Below are 23,064 nucleotides of genomic sequence, written 5' to 3' on the forward strand. Positions count from 1 at the left end.
CAGAGACTCTCACGGCATGAGAATGGCGTGAGAACTCCGGCACAAATGGGTCAGGGGAATTGTTTTCTCTGCAGAACTCCAAATTCTGAACTAAATTCTCCTCAAATTCTGAAAGGAGAATTTAGTTCATGAAATGATTTCAGGGAGACATGAGTACCACACTGTTCTAGGGAAAGTGTGAAGTGGGTGACTTGCGGGGGCTACTCTTCCTTCCTCCCTTTGCTGGTTTCTGTCCGCTCGTGGTGACCTGTCTCCAGGTGGTGAAGCCAGTCCACGCACCGCAGGTCAGACTTCTCCAGTCATCCCTCCAGATCCTCCTGCACTGCTAGTCCTGCTTGCACCTACCGGGCCGGAGCTGTGTGTGGCAGGGCTGTGCCACCCTCATGAAACAGGACGTCCTTCACTTGCCTTGTCCTTCCTCTCTGACACCCACTCCTCAGCGACCAGTCTGTCCTTCTACCGCAGTGTTCAATTTGTCACCTTCCCTGGACAACTTAGTGAATAGATCTGATTCAAAAGTTACTTCTGCTCCATCACAGCCCAGTCCTGGACCTTCCCGGGCCCCCGCACTAGGATTCTGACACCCTACGACAAGCACCAACTGAAAGCTCCCAGCAGCACACACTAGGCAGACATCCTTGCCGCCCCCTCGCCTGGTCTGCTGGGGTGGTGCTCATTGCAGTCTCTGCTCCCCACCTGCCATCAGGATGGATTGATGTAATATTTGTTTCAGCAGCTGTTTCAAGTGAGAATCTGCTGGACATTCGTAGATATGGGGTAAATCTCAGCTGGTGTCACAGGAGCTGGGGCAGATGGGGTCAGGCCATCTCGGGTGCCGGAGAATGGTGGAAACCATGACAGGATGGTCCTCATTCCTGGGGAAGGAGCTTTACTTCTCAGCACAGGACACCCTGGGCCTCCAAACCAGATTATCTGGTGTCTCAGAGGATCTTTCTTCCTCTCAGTTCCAGAGTTCTCGTGGCTTAATAGAAGACCTGAAGCAGGGAGATTGACACCTGGATGTCTGGCCCAGATGGCCAAAGCATCCACCCGACTGTGTGACCCTGAGCAAGTCACTTCTCTCCTCCGGGACTTGCTGCCTCAGCTCTAAAATGAAGGATTAGCAGGAGTAAGCATTCAAGTTTCTTCAAGCTCAAGCGTTCTGCGTCTCTCTGAGGCAAGGGAGCATGACAGATACTGGAATCAAACACACCAGAATCAAATACTGATTTTACCTCTTCCTGGTGACTTTAAGCAAGTTACTGAACCTCTCTGGGCCTCAGTTTCCTTAACTGTAGGATGGGATAATAATAGCAGGTACTTGGGAGTTGCATGTGAGGAATAACTAAGACAATGCATATAAAATGCTTAGCATATGTAGATTCTCATGTGCTCAATGAAATTAGCTTTTATCATTAATACATGTATATATCCCATTTTTATCAAAAACAACTGCTCCAAGTTTCAGTCATTTGGCTCTCATTTTATATTTCTTTCCAGCTTGAGGTTTTGAGGTCCTCAAGATGTAGAGCTCCAGCCCAGATCTGGCTGCTGGTCCCCTACTTCCTGACTGAACTTCGCTACCTCTGCTTCCTCCCTGTAATGGAGGAGCAGCCAGCACACAGGCTCTTTTCCTCCTCAGGGCCTTTGCACATGCTGTTCCCGCCACCTGCGTTATTCTGTCTACAGTGTTCCCTTAACTAGCTCCTTCTCATAGTTTTAGTGTCCGCTTAAATGTCAGCTCCTGATAGTGGCCTGTCCTGACCTGATAAGTTCTTAAGATTTACCACAATCTGCATTTGTTCTATTAATCTAGCTACTGTCTTCTGTTCACCTCTGCTCCTAGGATGTAGCCTTCATGTTTCTGTTTTGTCTACATTTATATCCCTAGTGCCTAGCACTGGGCAACCACAAAGTAAGCGCTCAGTAGATATTTTTCGGGTGAATAAATTAACGAATTAATGGATAATATATTTATATGACACCATATTATTTATGAAGCACCTTTATAACTAGGCTCTCATTTTGAAGCCATATAAATCTCTGTAAGGGATACAGGAAGTGATCGGCCAGAGTCTGGCTCTGGTTACCCCACATATGACAGCTGCCATGCAGAGTGAACACAAGGTCATGGCAATGCATGGAAGAACCCTTATGCCAGAGGATGGCGTAGGGTGGGGAGGGGGTGTAGCAGGAAGAGAAGACTTCTTGGAGGAAGAAGCATGTGAGTTGAGCTTTGAAATGTGAGTAGAAGTTATCTAGGCAAAGATGGGGTCGGGGTGGGGCAAGCATGAGTGTGTGCAAGGACAAAAGGCCGAAGTCTCATACAGAAGGACACGAATAAGGAAGTTGAGAGAGGCATGGGTAATATGTTGTCTGTTCTAGCAAAGGGGACAGCTCTCTGAGAGAGGGATCAGGGAAGACCCCAGGGAGAAGGTGTCATTTGAATCCGACCCTTTAGCCAGGTGATAATGGGAGGTATTCAGGGTGGTTCAGTGATGTGCCAGGATGGAATCCAGAGGGACGGTCTGGGCTTCACTGGGCCAGGGACCTGGGGAGGAGTTGAGGGAGCAGAGATTGGGAGGAAGTGGCACTTGGCTCCCTGAGGCCACACCTGTAACCCAGGGTGAAGCCCTGGACTGGAGTTGTCACCAACAGGTGCTTGGCCCTGCTGTCCAGGTCCTAGAGCCCTTGGCTTGGACCACTGATACCTTATTCCCTGCTCCCTGAGCTAAGGCCATTGAGTCTTCTAATGTGTGAAGCAGGGCTGGGATAATAGCAGCAGCTAAGACAGAGGAGGCAAATCCAAAAGCCAACAAGCAGAGGGTGATGTGAGTGTGTGAATGAGCTGGGGGTGGCTTGGAGAATGGAGAGGTTAAGCCTCCTCCAGAGACATTTGAAAGTATTACAAACAACAATAACATCTGTCTGATAAAACCACTTTGGGAGACTGGGTTCAATAGTGGGCTTCTGAATTGTGATCTCTGCTAGGCATGGGAGGGGCCACCAGGAGTGCACAGGGTCAGTGGTGACATGCCTCTTTGTTGGTTCCCCACCGCCCACCACTGAGGCCCTCCACACCGGGACCAATCAGGAGCTCACAGAGTTCACAGCCCACTGGGTCAAGAGACGACTCTGGGGGCATCATGTAGGCAGGACCTACAGGGACCCAGAGAGACACCCAGGACTTGCCCAGAAGTTTGAGATGAGGCTGCCAGGTCAGGTGTGTGATAAGAAGCAGAAACTTCCTAGTGATTTCATGGCAATTTATAAGTAGAGAGGGGAGACCAGCAAGGCAGATCTCCAGCAGGTGTCTGGTTGAGCACAGACAGCTACACTGGGAGGGCAGCCACCAGGCCCTTCAGGGAAAGCTTCCCTAGACCAAGAGAAGAGGAGCTCAGTGTTTGCAAAAAGAACCAGAGAAATGCACTGCAAGGACCGAAATCCTCCCAGCCTGTGCTTGCAATAAATGACTCCATCTGAGAGAGCATGAGGCTATGGAGAGAGAAACCCAAGAACATTTTGACAGGCTCCTGTATAACATAGCTGTTGGTTCACCTAGCAGACATTGTTCTGACTGCATAGGTGTGTGATCTGCTGTTGATTAATGCCTGTCCTGATATGATTTAGACAAGTGAGTAACATTAAACTCTCAAAAACCACACCTAAGACAGTCTAGGTGGTGTCCTTGGGTCGCCTGGGGAGACTCCTGGGCCTCATCCCAGACGGATTTTCATCAGAATATCTGAAAGAGCTCCCTGAAATCAGTATTTTTAAACAAGTGTTCTAGGCGGTAATAAAAGCTACTGAAGTTTGCGAAGCATTGGCATAAATGGTGCTTTTTGAGACGGCACAGGCTTGCCGAGTGAAAATAGCCCCTGTGACATGTAATGAACGAGAGTAAATGGTCTAGAACTGAGTACAAGAAACATCTGATCAATCATCCGGCCGTTCAGTGTATGTTCATGTCCTGGGCCTGAGAGCCCCTGGGAGTCTATGAAACAGCTCACAGCTCCGTTTGAAGGGACTGAATTTATCACAAAGGGTGATAAAGAAGTTGGCCAAGGGGGTCCAGGTCTCAAGCCCCAGATGGAAAACTAGTGGGGCAGGGGGGATGGAGCCATGGCTGTGTTCTCCCTCTAAAGTAGGGAGGTGGGAGAAGGTGAGGGGTCGCTCACCCTCCATTCCCCTCCTTAGTGGATTTAAAGGCTTGCTGCTACAAACTTCACCCTTCTATGTCCCCATCCTCACAATACATAATGCAAAATTCTGCCCCTGAAAATTTAATTTGGGCTAATAAATATCATTGAAAGGTAAATCTCCTAAAGGGAAAAGGAAGGCTACCTGTTAGTTATATTCCAGTGTAAATTGGCTTGCTCAAACTGCTCCCCAGCCGTTTCCTTTAAGTAACAGGAAAAGAGGTCTGGGGGCATGGAGGCTTGGGGAAGAGCCAGACTGGGGAGACACATGGGGCTCAGGGCAGCCAGAAAGCAGTGTGCAGAGACCGTGGTTATTTCCGGAGTTGAGGAGGCAGGGCCAGGGGATAGCAGTGCAGCAAAAACAACCTCTGATGATTTTGACATTTCCTCTAATCATCCCAGAGATCAACTAGGAAGACTGCTTCCCTGCTGCACCCGTTTCCTGCCCTAGCACCCCACTGAAACTGCCCTGACCAATGGGGCCAGGCCTTGTAGTTGCTGAATGCGATAGTTCTGATCTCAGCTAACCGCCTGCCTCTCTGCTGTATTTGACACTGTAGTTCCTCCTTGAAATCCTCTCCTCCCTGATTGCTTTGACTTCACTCCTCTCCTGGTTTTCTCTAACCTCTCTGCATTTTTTTCCCCCAGGCTCATCTACTTTCTTCTCCAATCTCTTAAACATTGATAGTCCCATCAATTCTATCCTTGACTCAGATGATGATTCTTTTCATCTTACTCGTTTTCATTGGGTGATCTTACACATTTCTGTGTATATCTACTATCACTGTTCATGGGTTTATTCACTTAGCAAATGTCATTGAACACCTACTCTGTGCCAGGCACGATGTGACTCCAAAGTCAAATTTGCAACCCAGATTTCTCTTTTAATCTCCAGACCACTTAACAAATTGCCTTCAGAATTTCATATATGTATGAAATTCTTATATGTATGCCTTAGGCTGTGTTTGAGATAGGGATTCAGGTGCAAATGATTTATTAAGGGCGTTCTCTTCAGGAAAAACTTGTAAAGGAGTTGGAGAAGCAGAGTAGGGAAGGAGAGGCATGGAGCAAGGATGTGGTCTCAGATAAAGTCTAGCCGGAGACTGACTGGGGGAATGAGAAGGCTCATAATTTACACTTCAGAGTTACTCTGCCTTGAGGTAAAGGGTCAGAGCTTTGGCACCGCTGTATACGAGAGGCACTGGCCCCCCTGGAGTAGGGGTATAACTGCTCAGATGTCTCTTGGAGAAGTGGAGGCCATCAGCCAAAGGCAAGTCTCCAAAGATGATTGCAGTTATAAACTGATGGCTATAACACTCTTGGAGCTGGGGGCACATTGGTCAATTAAGGGGCCCTGGGTGGGAAACTAACAACATCTCCTACAGCAGCTAAGACCTACCTAGTACAGACTATGTGTCTGCACCATCGTACATGCTTTATGTGTATTAACAAACTTAACCTTTAAAATAACCCTGTAATGTAGTTACTATTATTCATGTTTTACAGTGAAGGAACTGAGACATATAGGTTAAAAGCAACTTGCCTAAGGTTCCTCAATAAGTAAATGATGGAGCCGGAATTCAGACCACGGATGGGTGGTTCTAGATTCCATACCCTTGACTGCTATCTCTACTTACTCAGTGGATCATGTCTTAGCATACACCAGGCACTGTACTAGGCACTGGGAATCCAGCAGTGAAATGAATACAAAATCCCTGCCCTCATTGAAGTTACTTCCTAGGGAGGGAAGATGGACAATAAATAAGTAAAATATGTGATCTAGATGGTACTAAGTGCTAAGGAGAAAAATAAATCAGAGAAGGGAGGTAGTGAGTGCTAGGTGACAGCTGCAGCTTTACACAGGGTGGCCCAAGGAAGACTTCACTTAGGAGGCATTTTAGCAAAGATCCAAAGGTGGTGGTTTCTCTGCTTTCACCACTCCTTGTGGCTGACCCCACTTTACCCTCCCTCTGCACAGCTCTGGAGTAATCTCCAAATCACCTGATCACGTTCCTTTCCTGAAGTACAACTTTCAGTGGTTCCTTATTGTCCTTAGGATGAATCCAGTGCTCCTGCCATGGGACAAGACGTGTCTTCTACTCCTGCCTCTTCTATGGAAGGCCTGCTTGTAACATTGTGATGCCCGGGGCAAGACTACAAATGGAAACCCATATACCCTATGTCTAAATATTGAAAATTAATATAGCATGCTAATAACCTGTTAAATAAAACATGTTCTACTCTTCCACTTTGACAGATATATCTTCATAGTGATCTAGGAGGACAACTTCAAATTTAGACTTGTTGGACTGAGTTCCATGCCAGAACTTAGCAGCAGAGGGAGGCCAGCTCCAAGCCCCTGCTCTGCTTCCCTTCTCTGCCCACTGCCCAACTCTGTCTTCCACTGTCGCATGCATGCATGTGGACACTCCAGCTGACATATCCATGTTTTCACCACATCCTTGCAAATAGCAGCCCTTTGCCACCCCTCAAGCCTAGGGGTGCTCATACTGGTGGTCTTACTTGCCCTTGGGGGATTGGACCTGGGAAAGAGGTACACAAGGGCCCAAGAAGTAGGCTAAGGGCCCTTTGGGCAGAGAATTTTAGGGTCTTAGGTACTAGGAGATTGGTCTACAAGGGAGAGGTACAGCATGGACTCTATTTGGGCAAGTCTCCTTGGCCCCGGGCTTGAGGGGGGTGGCAGTGCAAAAGGAGGGTCAGAGCCTGGAACAGGGCATTCGAAGGCACTCAGGGCAGCACTCCTCATCACTTTTTCTCTTCCTCACATGCGTAAACCAAAGTGAATTACTTGAACTTTCTCAATATGCCCTGCTCCTTTGCTTCTGTGATTCTGTGATTTTGCACAGACTGCAGAATGGAAGTCATCCACTTAGACTCCTTGCCCTAATTTCCCCCATCTCCCATGAGCTCCCTAACCTAATCCCCTCATTGCTGACCCTTAACTCCCACCTCCAATCACAAAAACACCGCACACCGTGGTGATGTGGTGGGTGGAATGTGATAGCGACCCCAGCGTGGGCTTTATTATGATCGGCAGTCCTCGTTCTGATTATCAGCTTAGCCACTTTCTAGTCATGTGACCTTCAGCAAGTTCTGTGCCTCAGTTTCATCCTCTCTTCATGGAGATTACCATCCTTTTAAGGTATTGTGAGGATAAAATGAAATATTGCATGTCAAGTGCCCAGCCACAATCCTGGTTTAGAATAAGCACTGGTAAAAAATTCTTTTCCCTCCCCTGGCTCTGCTCCTTCTATGAAACCAAACACACAGAGAACCTTGGGAGATCAGGCTGTTTTCACAGAAAGATGCCAATTAGATAAGCTCTCAGCATTAAGCCTCTAGGCCTCTTTCCCCACCTCCTGAGTTAGGGAGGACTTCCTGGAGAATATTAGTACCTGATTTCTACTTTTAGTTGTCAGAAATTATTAGCTAATAGAAATTATTAGTTAATAGTTATTAGTTAATAGAAATAATTAGTTAATATTTTAACCTGCTATTGACCACCACATTTAGATGCTGGGATAGTCAAACTCCAGGTCTTGGTAGCAACACTGACTATTTGTTGTTAAGGATGGAGATTTCTCATGTCAGCCTAAGTACAATAACAGGGATGGAGCTGAGGAGCAGGTACACAAGGAAATGAGGCATCGCTAAGGAAAGGCAAGACCCACATTACCTTGCAGTGCCTAACATCAGTGGACATGCAACCAATGTGAGTCAAGCTAAACGAAACTAAGCTCAATGAGGAAAGCCATTAAACCCTAGTAGAAAAAGGATGAAAGAACTGATCAGGTAACTGACAGAAGAAATACTTACAGGCCAATAAGTTATAGCAAGTAATCAAAGAAATGCAAATTTAAATGTAATGCAATATTTTTCCTAAAAAATGGGCAAATATTTTTAAAATTCAATAACGAGTACTGATGAGGATATAGGTAGGGGGTGCTCTCATGCGTTGCTGGTGGACATAAAAGTTGATATGCCCATGGGGGTGGGGGTGGGCACAAGGGGTAAAGGGAGACATATATATGGTGATGGACAAACAAAAATATACAACCCAAAATTTCACAATGTTATAAACTATTAAAACATCAATAAAAAAATAAAAAGAGAGAAAAACATTACCATTAGTCTTTAACTTGGAAAAAGAATGGAAATAAAACAGAAAGGCAAAATACCAGTGTTAACAGTGAGTGGCTTCAACAGGGAATTGAGTGATGCCTTTTTTCTTTTTTGTTTCAACTTCTGTATTTTTCAAATTTTCTACAAGGAATAAGTATTTTTAATTAATAAATACTTTGAAAAACAAGGAAAAAAGAAGCTGATATGTCTTTCTGTAAAGCAATAATGAGGATGATCAAATAAGTTAGGTATAGGTATAAGATGGACTATGTGTCATTAAATGTAACAGTTTCAAAGAAATTTTAGACATGAGAAAAAACTCTATGTTACAGTGAAAAGTAGAACACTATATGGTATGAAAATTACATACACAAAAAAGATGGGAAGGAAATAGGCCAGAATATTATATGTTTCTATCGTTAGTATCTTTTATATAGATCCTTGAATATTTTAACTTTTCTGTAATTAGCAGGTGTTTCTTTTATAATGGGAAAGAAATTCCCTAATTTAAGAAGAAGTCACATTGCTTTCAGACAATTATTAATGGAAGATTCTGGCTACTTGTTGATTCAGTAAGTGTCAGAGAAGGAGAAGAGGCAATTCTTTTCCTGTGGGATGCAGGATTCGGGGAGAAACAAAAGACTCAGCCTTCCTCTCATGCTGACTCTAGTCCTTTGTAGCAACAAGAAGAAATGGAAAGAATCTCCTTGCCTGGGGAGTTTCCTGTCTAATTGGGAGACCTGAGGAAGCTGCCTATGCCTGAGACATTCACACAATCACAGGAGCTGTGGTCTCTTCACTCATCTGTGACATTCTCATCACTGGTTGAGATTTGAGAGTGAAGTCTGAAAAGGGGTTTTGTTTCCTTTTGTGGCCTAAATCCTCCAACTGTGGCCTTACCTCCAGTAGCTATAAGCGAGTGTTATGTGATGGTGCACATCTGTGGGTCATGCAGCGTGCAAGTACAATCTGGGAAATAGAAAATTAAGTGAAACACCCTAAGGAAATACTAGACCAGTTTTTATGTAAAAATGTGAATTAACCAAAGTCTATTTTGAGTTATAAAATAAATACATAGGTTAAATAAACCAAGGAGGATGGAAGGAAAGACCCCTAACAACCAAAACATAGACTTTCTTCCAAACCAAGATATTATAACTGTTTAGACCTTCATTTTTTTTCTTTCAATTCCTAGGAATTATAAAGTCCAAGTGTTTAAACTTTGCTACTTAGTAAGTTATATAGCAACATCTTGATTCACTTAGCGTGATTAGTTTTTGGTTTTTGCAATGGTCACTGTCACTGCATCTGGCCTTGATTTCAAGAGTAGTTTCCCCTCTCTTAACTTCCAGAAATGTGCCTTTTTACACCCTGACTCTTACAAGGGAAGCACATAAGACAACTGGACTGCATCTCCCTTTCTAATCAGTGCCACCTTGGCCATCTAAGAGTAATCAGCATGGCTCAGCAACCTGATTTTTTTTTTTTTTTTTGGCTGAGGAAGATTAGCCCTGAGCTAACATCTGTGCCAGTCTTCCTCTATTTTGTGTGTGGGTTGGCAGCACAGCATGACTGATGAGTGGTGTAGGTCCGTGCCTGGGATATGAACCCATGAACCCAGGCCACTGAAGTGGAGCGTGCTGAATTTAACCACTATGCCACAGGACCAGCCCTCTGCTTTTTTTTTAAGTTGACGTACATTTTGAACTACAAGTAATGTATCTTAAATACAGTGGTGGCGAATATATGTTATTAATACTTCGTGTACCATCTCTAATCAATTGATAGAGTCAGCCTAGAGCCCTTTATTGAAAAAGATTATTTGGCCCGGTTTGTGTTCAGTGGTAAAGAGTACCAGTGTCTACCACTGATATGGACACAGGAAGGACAGCACTCATGCCAAGGACTTCTCTTCTCAGATTTAAGGGTAACAGAGTGCCCGTCTTTAGACGGCTTGTATTCAAATGGGGAAAACATGATTCATCCCAGGAGCAAGAGAGGGAGACAAAAAGTAAAAGAAAATCGAGCATAATTGTGAATAACTAAACAGTGAACATCCCAACAAGTGCAGCTGACATAGGGAAGGCTGCGTTATTTGCTAAGTGCAGGAGAAGGCAGAATGCCCTTGGTCAGATGGGGTTAATCAGGAAAGGTTCTCTGAGCAGTACACTTTGAGTGGATTGGAAGGCAGCCAGGAGAGCTGGTGTGAAGTCGGAAGGGTGGTCCAGATGAAAAGGAATGCAGGTTTCAGATGTTTTTTGAGTGTGTACTCCAAAGTCTCAGCTGCCCAGAGTGACCATGCTTGACCTCTGGCCTCCCCACAGCGAGGACGTGTGCAAACGTGGCTTCACCGTCATCATCGACATGCGGGGCTCCAAGTGGGACCTCATCAAACCCCTCCTCAAGACACTGCAGGAAGCCTTTCCAGCCGAGATCCATGTGGCCCTCATCATCAAACCTGACAACTTCTGGCAGAAGCAGAAGACTAACTTTGGCAGCTCCAAATTCATCTTTGAGGTGAGCCAGACCTCTCTCAGCACCCCGTCTCCTTCCCCTTTTGCCACTCTCACCTTTCTCCCTTCCACTTCTCCATCCACCCTGTGACATGCAACATGTCAGGGGCTGATATTTCAGGATTCCTTGGCGACTGTGGCCTAACCAGTTAGAGTCTGGGGAGGAATACGAGGCTCACGAGATTGTCCCAAGTACACAGTGTCACGAGGCAATCCTGTTTACTCTTGGCCAGTAATTGGAGCAGTTGTCTCCGGGGACAACTTTGTAATTTGGGTCAAATGCTTTAAAAAGAGTTTATATCCATATCTAGTAATTCTTCTTCTAGGAAAATATTTTTCATATAAAAATTAAACAAAACCAAAAGATGAAGAGCTAATTGTAATTAAACAAAAAATGTCTACAAGGATGTTCATCACAGTGTTTTTTGCAATACTATATGTACGTATATGTATATAATATTTATATGTATACACATATCTATACATACACACATGTATAGTTTGTATCATAAATATCCGTTAATTTTGGTAACATTAATACACAAACACTATGCGGCTGCTAAAAATCATACTTAGAAAAATTGTGTCCTTAAAAAATGCTCACAATATATTATTTTTAAAAAGGCAAGTTATAAAACAGTATGGGCAATATAATCTGAAATTTGTTTTTTAAGTATATGTGTGGAGAAGAAGGTTGAGAAACACATGAAAATGTTAACTGTGGTTTAGTTTGTTGGAAGTGGCTGGATTATGGGTGATTTTTTATTTTTTTCGTATTTTTCTGTTTTCTTTTGAGAATTATGTCTTAACTTTTATACTCAGGGAAAACATGTTATTTTTTAACTAGATTTTTCCAGAGGCCATGTGTGTCCCCTGAGAATTTTTAATGACAACACATCAGATTAAATCAATGATTTAGGAACTTTTGTTCAAGCCAAATCTGAGCTGTTCCCCTTTCTGGAAATTCTGGCCCTCGTCTGCAAGGGGACGGACCTTGTATACGTGTGTATGTTGGAAAGGCAGAGCTGCTCTTAATCTTGTAGCAATGCGTTCCAGACTCTTGTCCCCCAGGGGCAGGAGCGCCTGTGTGGGGAGTAGTGGCCCCATATAGACTGCGACTTGAACACAACAACCTGATCCCCTGACTGATGCAGGCAGTTCTTATTCTGTGTAAATAACACAAGAAATTCAACTTGGTATAAAAGTAGTTAACTCTCATACTCTCCCAACACCCCAGCCCAACACTAGGAGTCCTCTCTGGACCCTGTTGTATTTTTGGTTTGTTTATACAGAGGTGGTGACAACAAGCCTAAAAATTTATAAGCTAAAAAGACTGAAGACAATCTTTCTAACAAGTCTTGAAACTTTTGCTTCAGTGTAGCTGCCCAGCACTTCCCATCTCCGTGTACCCCCTTCACCCCAGGTTGAGCAAGCTCGTCTCTGCCTCCTAAACAAGAAGTACAGGAGACAGATGGGGGCCTCGCATGCGGAAGAATGTTTATAAATTGTACTTTACAAACAGCAAATGAAATGCCTAGTGCAGACTGAGGCAATTAATGATACAGAGGTGAGAGTACAGGCTTGTTCGGTAGCAGATACTTAATGGATAATTGGTGAATGTAATCATGGGAGGCTTCCTGGAAGTGGTAAACTTCGAGCCAAATTCAAAGGAGAATGTGCTGTAAAACAGGACCTCAAAATTTAACACAGAGTCCCCTGGAGATCTTGTTAAATGCAGATTCTGACTCAGTAGGTCTAAGCAATGTGGTTTTATTTTATTTTTTCCCCCCCGAAGCCCCAGTAGATAGTTGTATGTCATAGCTGCACATCCTTCTAGTTGCTGTACGTGGGACGCGGCCTCAGCATGGCCGGAGAAGCGGCGTGTCGTGCACGCCCGGGATCCGAACCCGGGCCGCCAGCAGTGGAGCGCGCGTACCTAACCGCTAAGCCACGGGGCTGGCCCTGACTCACTAGGTCTAAGTGGGGCCTCAGAGTCCACATTTCTAATAAGGTGATGCCAAGCTGTTGGTTTGAGGGCCGTATTTTGAGTAGCAAGGATCTAGGTTAGCAGAGGTTCATGTCGCTGGTTGCACATTAGGAGTTTTTAAAACTACCCATGCCCAAGCTCCAGTCCAGGCCAACTAAATCAGAACTTCTAGGGGTGGGATTTGAGCATCAGTGTTTTTATAAACTCCCCAAGGGATTCTAATGAGCAGTCAAATTTGAGAACCCCTGTTCCAGACACAGGCAGCTCCTTCCTGTATCTTAGGAAGGAGATAGAGGGAAAAGGGAGATGAGGAGGAGATGCTCAGAGAGTAGCGAGACAGAGACAAACTGCTTTTAAGGGTTCCAGTAATGATGCAGGCTTCAGATCATCACAATGAGCGCTAACAGGGAAGGAGCACGTGCTCCACGCCGGGCGCCCTAGGTGCTTTACACACACTGACACATTTAATTCCAGCACAGCCCTAGGAGAAAAGTATTATCTCCATCACACAGAGGAGGGGCCTGAGGGGCTGAGAACTTAAATAGCTTCCCCAGTTCACACAATTAGTAAGTGTAAGGCTGGACCCTGGATCCAGATATTTCTTTGATAGCTTCTCCTTCTCCAGGAGAGAGAAGTGGGAAATCTTATGGGAAGGAAAAGATGTTTCTTGATGAGTTGGGGTGGTTGCCTGTGCCGTCATTTGTTCTCTTCGTCCTGGAGACAAACATTCTACATTCTGCTCTCCAAGAGCTTGCAGGGGGCTCACAGAGAAAACCGAGGGCCCAGACTCCCTGTCCCCTAGCCCTGGCACGTTCACTGTACCAGAGAAGGGCATCTGCTAAAAGGGAGTCTTGAGGCGGGGCCAGGACCCACCCAACCTGAGTCAAGAAGATGGATTCGGTGATCCTTGCAGCCCAAGGATTGACCCACACTGTTTAGTCCAACCACAATGATATCCTGGGTTGTGGGCCTGGGTTTTACAGCCGTGGAGAACTGGACCCCCAGGCACTAGGTCTGTTCTTCCAGCTTCTCCTGCTTCTGGCATCTGTAGCTCTGTTGCAGTGGACTCGGGGGTGGGGAGGAGGAAGATGAGGGCAGCAGCGGCATAAAGGCAGTCTTTCCTTGAATGGCAAATGGTGGACAGGTGGAGAGGCTTTTTGACCCAGTCGGCCAGTCTGTTGAAACTGCTGACCCTGGCTGATTTGTGGCTCCTGACCAGTGGGCCGTGTGCTCCCCACTCGCCCTTTCCTAAGCAGGCTGTGGTCATTAGTATGTGGACTTGTCTTGGCCTTTCCCCTTGACTTTCTCTCTTCTGCCTTCTGGTGCCTTGGGGTCTTCCCCCCTCTCGCCCCCAAATCACTGAGTCTCCCTCTCTGTGTCTGCCCCTCCCAGACAAGCATGGTGTCCGTGGAGGGCCTCACGAAGCTGGTGGACCCCTCCCAGCTGACGGAGGAGTTTGACGGCTCCCTGGACTACAACCATGAGGAATGGATTGAGCTGCGGCTCTCCCTGGAGGAGTTCTTCAACAGCGCCGTGCACCTGCTCTCGCGCCTCGAGGACCTGCAGGAGATGCTGGCCCGGAAGGAGTTCCCTGTGGATGTGGAGGGCTCTCGGCGGCTCATCGATGAGCACACGCAGCTCAAGAAGAAGGTGCTGAAGGCCCCTGTGGAGGAGCTGGACCGGGAGGGGCAGCGGCTTCTGCAGTGTATCCGCTGCAGCGATGGCTTCTCGGGGCGCAACTGCATCCCGGGCAGCGCTGACTTCCAGAGCCTGGTGCCCAAGATCACCAGCCTCCTGGACAAGCTGCACTCCACCCGGCAGCACCTGCACCAGATGTGGCACGTGCGCAAGCTCAAGCTGGACCAGTGCTTCCAGCTGCGGCTCTTCGAGCAGGATGCCGAGAAGGTAGGAGGGGAGCCTGCCAAACCCGAGCAGGGCTGGGGTGGGGAGCGTAACTTTTTAGGGAAACTGATGGAGGCTGCTAGTCCAGCCTTCTGATTGATGATAATACTTTTGTGGAAAGCTTTAAAAAAAATGTGCCTACTGGTTTTAGCTGGTATACATTTATTTCAATCTTATATTTGGCCATTGATCACTGACTTTTTAAAGTTCCCCTTATGTAGTGTTTATTATGTCCAAGATACTGTTCTAAACAGCCATCCCGGGTGGTCTAGGCGTTAAAATTTGGTGCTCTTACTGCTGTGGCCCGGGCTTCATTGCCCAGTCAGGGAACCACACCATCCGTCTGTCAGCTGTCAGACTGTGGCGTCTGCATGTTGCTGTGATGCTGAAAGCTATGCCTCCGGTATTTCAAATACCAGCAGGGTCACCCATGGTGGACAGGTTTCGGTGGAGCTTCCAGACTAAGACAGACTAGGAGAAGGACCTGACCATCCACTTCCGAAAAAATTGGCCTTGAAAACCCTATGAATACAGCAGAGCATTGTCTGATAGAGCACTGGAAGGTGAGAGGATGGCACCAAAAGACTAGGCAGGGTTCCACTCTGCTGTACACAGGGTCGCTAGGAGTCAGAATCGAGGGCACTAACAGCAAACTGTTCTAAGCACCATGAGTGTAAATTAACTCATTTTAATCCTCTCCATCTCAATAGATGTATTATCATTATGCCATTTTACAGATGAAGAAACCGCAAGGCTAAATAACTTGGCCAAACTAGAAAGTGCGGTGTGGCTCAAGAGTCCCCACTGATACACTGTTGGACACTGCCCCTCTCAGGGCACGCACTGAGTGGTTCAAGCTAGCTAAGCAACAAAAATACGAATACTGTTTCTATCCACAGTAACATGACTTAGTGGTTATTGTCCTGCCGTGTACTTCACTATTGACAAAGCACTTTCACGTACAGAGTCTTATTTAATCTATGCAACCCTTTGATCCTTTGAGGTGGGGGGTGGTGTCTGTGTTGATGCAGGGAAATGGGTGTCTTTGATCTTGGGGCTACAATGGCAGGCTTGACATATGAATCCAGCTTTCTTCCATTTGAAATCCATGGCTCTTCCTGCCATACCACTTCTTGCTGGAAATTTTTCCTCAGCTGCTGAGCACTTTCTCAAGGAAGACCCCATTTTTCTAGCAGGGAATTTTCAAAGCTTTCCCCTTATCAAGGGAGATATGGAAAAAGTGAAAAAGAAAAATATCATATAGTGCCTCGTTGCTGAGAACACAAAAAAGTGTCTTTCTAGATTCTCTCTAGGCTAAAGAAGAGAGTTAAATATTATATGCACTTTAAGAAGAGTGAAACGGGCTCTCCTCCTATCAGTTTTCTGGGAATAACTTATATTTGAATGCACAATACTACCCTTAGGAATACCGTGAGATCTCTCAGTAACCTGTGAGTTTTACAGACAGTGTCTGATATAATGGTTTTGTGTCTTTTAAGAGCTCATATTGAAAATGTCTGTAGGTATTTTTCAGTGATGAAATCAGGATATAAAACTCTATATAATTATGATCCCAATTTATGTGAGAGAGTCAACATAGACATAACTGGAAGAGACTTCACCACAGTGTTAAGAGTTTTGATTTCCAGGGGTCGGGCCTTAGGTTGATTTTAATTCCGCTGTATACGTTTTCTGTGCTTTCCAGTCTTTTGTGATTTATGATCAGATGAAAATCAATATATGTAATTTGTAAAGAACGCATAGCCCCTTTCTACAACAGAACTTTTGAACATCCTTTAGGCCAGGTTTTGGAAGACGTATGAAGGAGTTTCTTGCACCGCCTTAGGAGTCGTGCCGTTTCCCTGGCCTTCCTGAGGGCTCTTTGCCAAGTGGACTGGCAGCCTGGGTCTGACCCTGGCCTGGCCTGCTCCAGGAGGGGCCACTAGGACTGCAGAATCCCTGTCACCGCTCACCAAGTGAAGAGAGACACCAGAAACCAGCTGTTCTGTGACCCCAGAGGCAGGTGCTTTGGCTCCTGTGATGAGTGTTGCAAAGGTCTGGAGTGTCTCCTTTTGACTTGCGGTCCCTTCTGCTTTGGGTCAGGGAATCTGCTTTGCAGCCTGGTCTGGGTGCCTATTTCGGTGATCCGGGGACAGACGGGGAGGCAGGGGACTCAGGTCTGCCTGGGAGTGCTTTAGAGTTTGAGGCACTTCACTGTATCCCTGAAGCTCCAGGATATGGGAAGCTTGCAAAAGACACAGATAGTGTCTGTCTCCAAAGCAACATACTTTAGCCACAGAAGTCCCTGGGTAGGAAGGCTGACCTTCTTGAGTTGGCCAAGTGCCAGTCAACCAAGCAACAATTGCTGCCATACACGTATCCTCTCCTTCATGCTCACAGAATCCTCTGGTATGTTATTATTCCTATTTTACAACAGAGGAAATGGAAGCTCAGAGAGATGAGGTGGCTTGCCCAAGATCACACTGCCAGTTAGAGCCGGTGTGTTGTCTGTCTTCACAGTCCACCCAAGCTCTTATCCAATATCCCTCCTGTCCCTCTGCTCCTAGGACCTGCCTCATGCTACCACTGAACACTGCCTGTTAGTCCCGAGCCCCCTCCCATGCCCTGGTGACTCTGGGAAAATCTCAAATCCCGCCTTCTAAGGCTCATTTGGCAGCAGGGACTCTGAACCTTTCTGTGCTGTGGACTGCTTTGATTTGGTGAAACTCTGCACCCTTTCTGATAATAATATTTGTAAATGTACAAAACCATATGTATAGGCTTAGAAAATAATTATTGAAATACAGTTGTTAAATTTTTTAAAGTAACAGTAACGTATGGGCTTCTCTAGGAACATGTTAAATCATAACATCTACTTGAAGTCTCATAACTACCATAATTTTGAGGTGGTGATGAGCACAAATGATATTTCAGGGCAACAACTCTGATGTGATATGAAAATGTGTGTGTTTCTATTATGTCAGAGGCACAGGTATTGCTAACATTCATGCAGTTCGTTGCCTACCTTCATAATTGACGAGAATGCTATATTTCAGTTAGAGGTCAGTGAAAATAAAAGCTTGTTTTTTACCCTATCCAATTACATGATCCCTGAATTCTATGCATGGGCTCTAAGTTTAGGATCCATGTTCCATGGTGTGCTCAGACCTTAGAAAGAAGTGTGTGTGCACGTGTGTGTGTGTGTGTGTGTATAGAGGGGGAAAGGAGAGAATGTCAAAAACAAAACAGAGGGAGTGAAAGGATGATGGGAAGAGGGCAGCCCAGAAATATTTTGCTATTGAGTCAGCGGTGAAAGTGCTGCTCAGGCTTGACCCAGCTGCCACAGAAAATGTGCAGGGAGCAGGGGAGAAGTTGCTTCAAGATTAATTTAAAATATCTGTGCAGAACTGAGTTCCTCGGCCCTTGACTTATTTGGTGTTTTTGAAAGGAGGTGAGGAGGGTGGCAGTTTTGGGGTAAGGGTTGTGTGTGCGGATCCACATCTAAACAAGGGCGTGAGGAAATAGTTACAGTGTGAGCCATGTCTAGTCTCCTTTCTGATGGGAGGCTTGTCAGGGCCCTAATTCCAGATCTGGGAAGCTCTTGGGAATTGAGGAGTCTGGTGATCACCCAGCTTCTGTTTTTGTAAAGGGGTGGGCACAGAGTCTCCCCTCTGGCCCTGTGAGGTGACAGCTTTTTTCCCAGGGCTTGAATAATGGGTGATCGCCCCATTGAACAGCTGGCCCTGGGGAGCGAGGCCACCTCTCACCATTTCCCCTGACCTCTGGGATGACCCCTGCTTTGCTCGTCTTGGGGGTGGTGGGGAGGGAGCCATTCTCTTTCCCAATTAAACATTTAGGGAGGAAGGACTCTGTTACACAGATAATTCATAAAGCAGGTCATTCATTTAATAAACTTCTGTTGAGCAGCTGTCATGAGCCCAAAACAAGGCACTTGGATAAAGACGAGTAGGCCAGAATTTCTGTCCTGAAGCAGCAAGCTGTCATAGAAACTCCTGTTTCTTATTATTTATGTCTGCTGTACACACCCCAATGTCCTGGGCACAGCCTCTGTGATTGGGGAGTTTTCAGAGAAGAGGGAATATTACAGCTCAGGAACAACAGGAAAGCCTTAATGAGCAATTTGTGGGAGGTCTGGGTAATTCAGGCGTGATTTGAGTAACATACAACTCATCTTGTTGCAAGATGAACACCACTGCCTCGGCCCTGTGCCCTCTTGTCTGTAACTAATGGGCCTGTCCTCCACTATGTTCACAGAGCACAGGCTGGGGCACTTCTCATTAACCAGATTCAAATTATAGCTCTCTTTGCAGCCCTATTTCATAGCTGACTGTCCCCCTAGCTGCAGTGGACCCTGTGTGATGAAGGTGTCTGCCCTGCAATCACATCACATTACCAGAGAGAAGGGAGGCCTCTTCTCCATTAGGGGGTGGTTTGTGGGATTAATGGTCATTAAGTAGACTCATTGGAGATGTCCCCTTGGAAAAGGGAAGGGTGGGTGCTGATCAGTGGAGGATGCTCATTAGCTCCCCTCCCCTTTCCTAGGTGCCTAGGGCACATCTTAGAATGGTAAAAGTAGAAGAGACCTTTGAGATCAAAAAGTCTACCTCCCACCCATCCTGTCATCCTGATGACAGCCATTGTGACCTCACGATGCCTATCTATGTGCCGATGCCAATGATAAGCATTAGAAAATACTGAAGCTGCCACACCACCCACCTTCTGATCTGAGGAAGGCCCACAATCTTCCAGTCTTTGTAGGGAAAGAGAAGTGCTTGGAAGGGCTACAGCGCATAACTAGACTTAACTGATGGAGAAACCCTTGTCTACTTCGCTTTTGAATAAAGAGGGCTAGACTGATGTCTAGCCAGGAAGCCATACTCAAGTCTTGCCCAATGCTATTCTGGAAAGGAGGTGCGTATTCCCACCTCCTGTGGGAGAATCCCCAAAAGAGTGGACAGTGGGGGCTTCCAGTATTGGAATTGTGCTTATTATTGGTTTATGCAGCATGTTGTGTATAAACCTGTGCATCCATATATAAACCTGTGCTTGGAACACATCCAAGACAATTTCTTTATCCCCACGCTTGGAAGGATATTTAGGTGCCCACCGCCTGTGTGACCAAGGCATCTGCCCAGATGAATACCTCTCATTTGCTTAGGGAGGACTGGCCTCAGTGGCTGCCCGAGCCTGCCCTCCCCTTGTCACCTGTGGGAAAGCTCGCTTTGGAGAACCTAATTTTAAATGCCTTCCTGCATGGTCATTCTTGCATGGTGAGATTCGATTCATACCTATGGGTGCCATGTCCATGCTGAAATAGAGCTGAGTGGGGGTTCAGATTTGTCCTGGGGTGCCACATACCAGTTGGGAGACTTTCAGCACATCTTTAACCTCTGACCCCAAATTATGTTCCCAATAAAACGAAGATGAATATTTGGGCTAGCTCAGTACCTTTTGACTTTTCTTCTGATTCCACGTCGCACTGTTCTCACGTCTAATACTCTCTCTTTGTGACAGTGTCTTTCGATGGGAGAAATGGGGTGGCAGGGCCTGTGTGTGGTCGTGGTGGTGGTGATGGAGAATAGGCTTATAAGGGGATGTATCAGCATCTCCAGAGTAGTTTGATGAAGACTCCCACCCACCCCAACTCAGATGTGCCTGCATTCCTCCTCCTTTGAGACTTGCCGCACTAAATGATAGCTAAGCCCCTTTATAGCTTAAAAATTCTATAATAATTTTTGCCTTTTTGCTATTCGTTCTCCCCTATATATCTACGGTTGGCTCTCTTCAGGGTTGTTGCCTTGAGTGATGATGGAAAATAAGAAACTTTTCTCAGCAAATAGAACCATAATCTGTTGAGGTCTTTTCCTGCTTTAAAAAAAGAAAAAACCAAGCTGCTGCCTAGGTTTGTTATGAGAATCAAATGGGAGGACTTATGTGGAGGTGCCCCGCACAGTGCCTGGCCCAGCATAGCTGCTCCCCAGACATCGGCTTCCCTCCATCTCCTGGCTCCATTTCAGTCATGCTCTGCTCTTTAGTCACCCAGGTCCTGCTGAGACCACACCAAGTGTCATCGATGCTGTCTTCCAAACGAACTTCTCTAAATAATTTTTAGTGATCTCTAATGGAACAAAATCAAGAATTGATTTTTGAGAGAAGTTGGCAATCATGATGTGCATTCATGGGGGTCCCTAAAGATCACTAGATGGTGTGGTGCCCCTGAGTGAGGCACAAGAGAGGACACCCAGGTCAAATTGGGATCATATCTGATGGGTCAGGGTCGAGGGAGCCACCATGGGGAAAGGTCTCTGAAAAAACAATGTTTGTCCTTAAAGTAGCCACAGAGGAAAGTGATTCTCCCAGAGGGATGTGATCACCCCTCCCCGTGCACCTTCTACGTCTGAGACACTTGTCAGCTTCTGCTTTGTGTTATAACTAAGAGCATATTTGTCTTATTCTGCAAACTTGGGGCCAGAAACACTTTCTGTAGTCCATCCAAGAAATACATCTATGCGTTTTGATATTCTTGGAGGTCTGTGCAAACAAAATAATGTTACTTTCATGTTAATCACCGTGAGAAAATATTCGCAAGGCCCACTGGGTGAAAGGCATCACGGTAGGCAGCACAGACTGTGCTGAGTGTTACGTGCTTATTGTGTTTTGCTGTTTGTATGTCCTGTTAACCACATTAGCAATTCAGGACATCCCCAGGATGCCCCGTCACTGGGCAAAGTATCCACTGCTGTTTCCTGCCCTCTCCCTCCAAGGTATAAACAGTTCTGATCACTCCCCAAGACCCAAAGCAGGACCCAAAGTCTCATCCTGCCTGGAGTGATGGAACCAGTGGGGCCAGTTGTGGAGAAACTGCGCTGCCTCTCCTTCCTGCTGGACACTGGCCCACTGCCTCTTCTCTTCGCCACACCTCCACCCCCCACGCCCCTCAAGCCAGCAGTGAGCATAACTTCGCAGTCATTTGTCAAACTGAAGTGCCATTGTAGTAATTCTAATACGTCATATTTTTTGAATGTCGGTTTTTAAAGTGTTCTCGTACTTGTGACCTTAGAGATTTTCTGGTCCAGCCCTTCCTTTTACATAGAAAACTTTGACCCAGAGCAGAGACCCACCCAAAATCGGTGGTTCATCATTTGGTCTCCCATCTACTTTGTGTGTCAGGCTAGGTGGGCGTGAATATGAGTATCATTTTACAAATGGGAAAGCTGAGACTTGGTGAGGTTGGGAGGTGTGCCTGGAATAGAGCCAGGTAGGCAGGAAGGGAAGGTAAGCCCTCTGCTCTGAGGCCGGGGCTCCTCCCCTTTCCCCAGCACATAGACACACACACACACACACACACACACACACATACGCATGCATGCGTGCACGCGCGCACACGTACACACACACACACACACACTGGACCTTGCCCTGCAGGAGAAAGGGCGCCCATGCTAGCAACCTAGGAAATGACTAGAAGGGCTGGGGAGGAAAGGAGGGTAGGGGTCAACTATCCCTGTCCTCACTACTGCTTTGGTAAAAGGGCAGCCACCAGACAGGCCTCCAGGGGGCATGCCAACAAGTCTCTGTGATTCAATTGCCTGAGCCCTTCGTGTTGGGAGGGAGGCTTCAAAGAGCTGCGACCTTCGGGGCAGCCAGAAGGGCAAGGTCTTTACTGGGCAGTTTGTAATTTCCTGCTTTTTTTGGAGAAAGGGTCTGGTGCCCTCTAGTCCCTGCCCTCCCTCCTCCTACTGTGGCCTAACCCACCGCCCTCTCCACCCCCTGTTGACTGGGCTCAGGGCAAGGAAGTGTGTCTGTATCCCGCCCCAACACAGGACACAGTGTCCTGTATTATTTCCAGCCTGCTTGTCCTGGGAATCTCTACTTACTTTTTCTCATTTCCTCCCCTTGAACATTAGAAACATTAGATTCCAAAAATAATCCAAGTCACAATGTTCTGCAGGCTGCATGTGTGTTTCTTCCCAAAGCTGTTTTTCTCCTTCTTACATCCTTACTCACTGTCCTTTCTTCCCTCTCCTGTATTTTCAGCCCCACTATATGCTGAGGTCACCAGGCCCGCACAAGGAGTGTGGGTGTGGAGAGCAGAGCGGAGGAAGGACTGGAAGGAAGGCTGGGCATGGGAGGCTTGGCTCCCTCCCCGGTCTCTCATGAGGAATGGAAGGGGCCGAGACCTGAATTGTCAGATATGAATAGCCTGCATATATGGCCTTTGAGTATAAATGGACCCCATAGAACTGTGGACCCCATAGTGACCCCTTGGGACTGAGAACATGGACACTATTTTAACAAC

General features: G+C 46.4%; 1 protein-coding gene across 5 annotated transcripts in view; it reads left to right on the forward strand.

The window, feature by feature from the left end:
* Window positions 1–23,064, forward strand: part of KALRN (kalirin RhoGEF kinase) — a 633,650-nt gene that overhangs the window by 201,146 nt on the left and 409,440 nt on the right. For all 5 annotated transcript variants that reach the window (XM_058555948.1, XM_058555950.1, XM_058555937.1 and 2 more), the window contains exons 4-5: window positions 10,667–10,859; window positions 14,235–14,747. In XM_058555948.1, coding sequence (XP_058411931.1) covers window positions 10,667–10,859; window positions 14,235–14,747 — 706 coding nt within the window. The remainder of the gene's footprint in view (window positions 1–10,666; window positions 10,860–14,234; window positions 14,748–23,064) is intronic.

The sequence above is a fragment of the Diceros bicornis genome, chromosome 15 (assembly GCF_020826845.1).
Source record: "Diceros bicornis minor isolate mBicDic1 chromosome 15, mDicBic1.mat.cur, whole genome shotgun sequence".
In the NCBI taxonomy this organism is placed as follows: domain Eukaryota; kingdom Metazoa; phylum Chordata; class Mammalia; order Perissodactyla; family Rhinocerotidae; genus Diceros; species Diceros bicornis.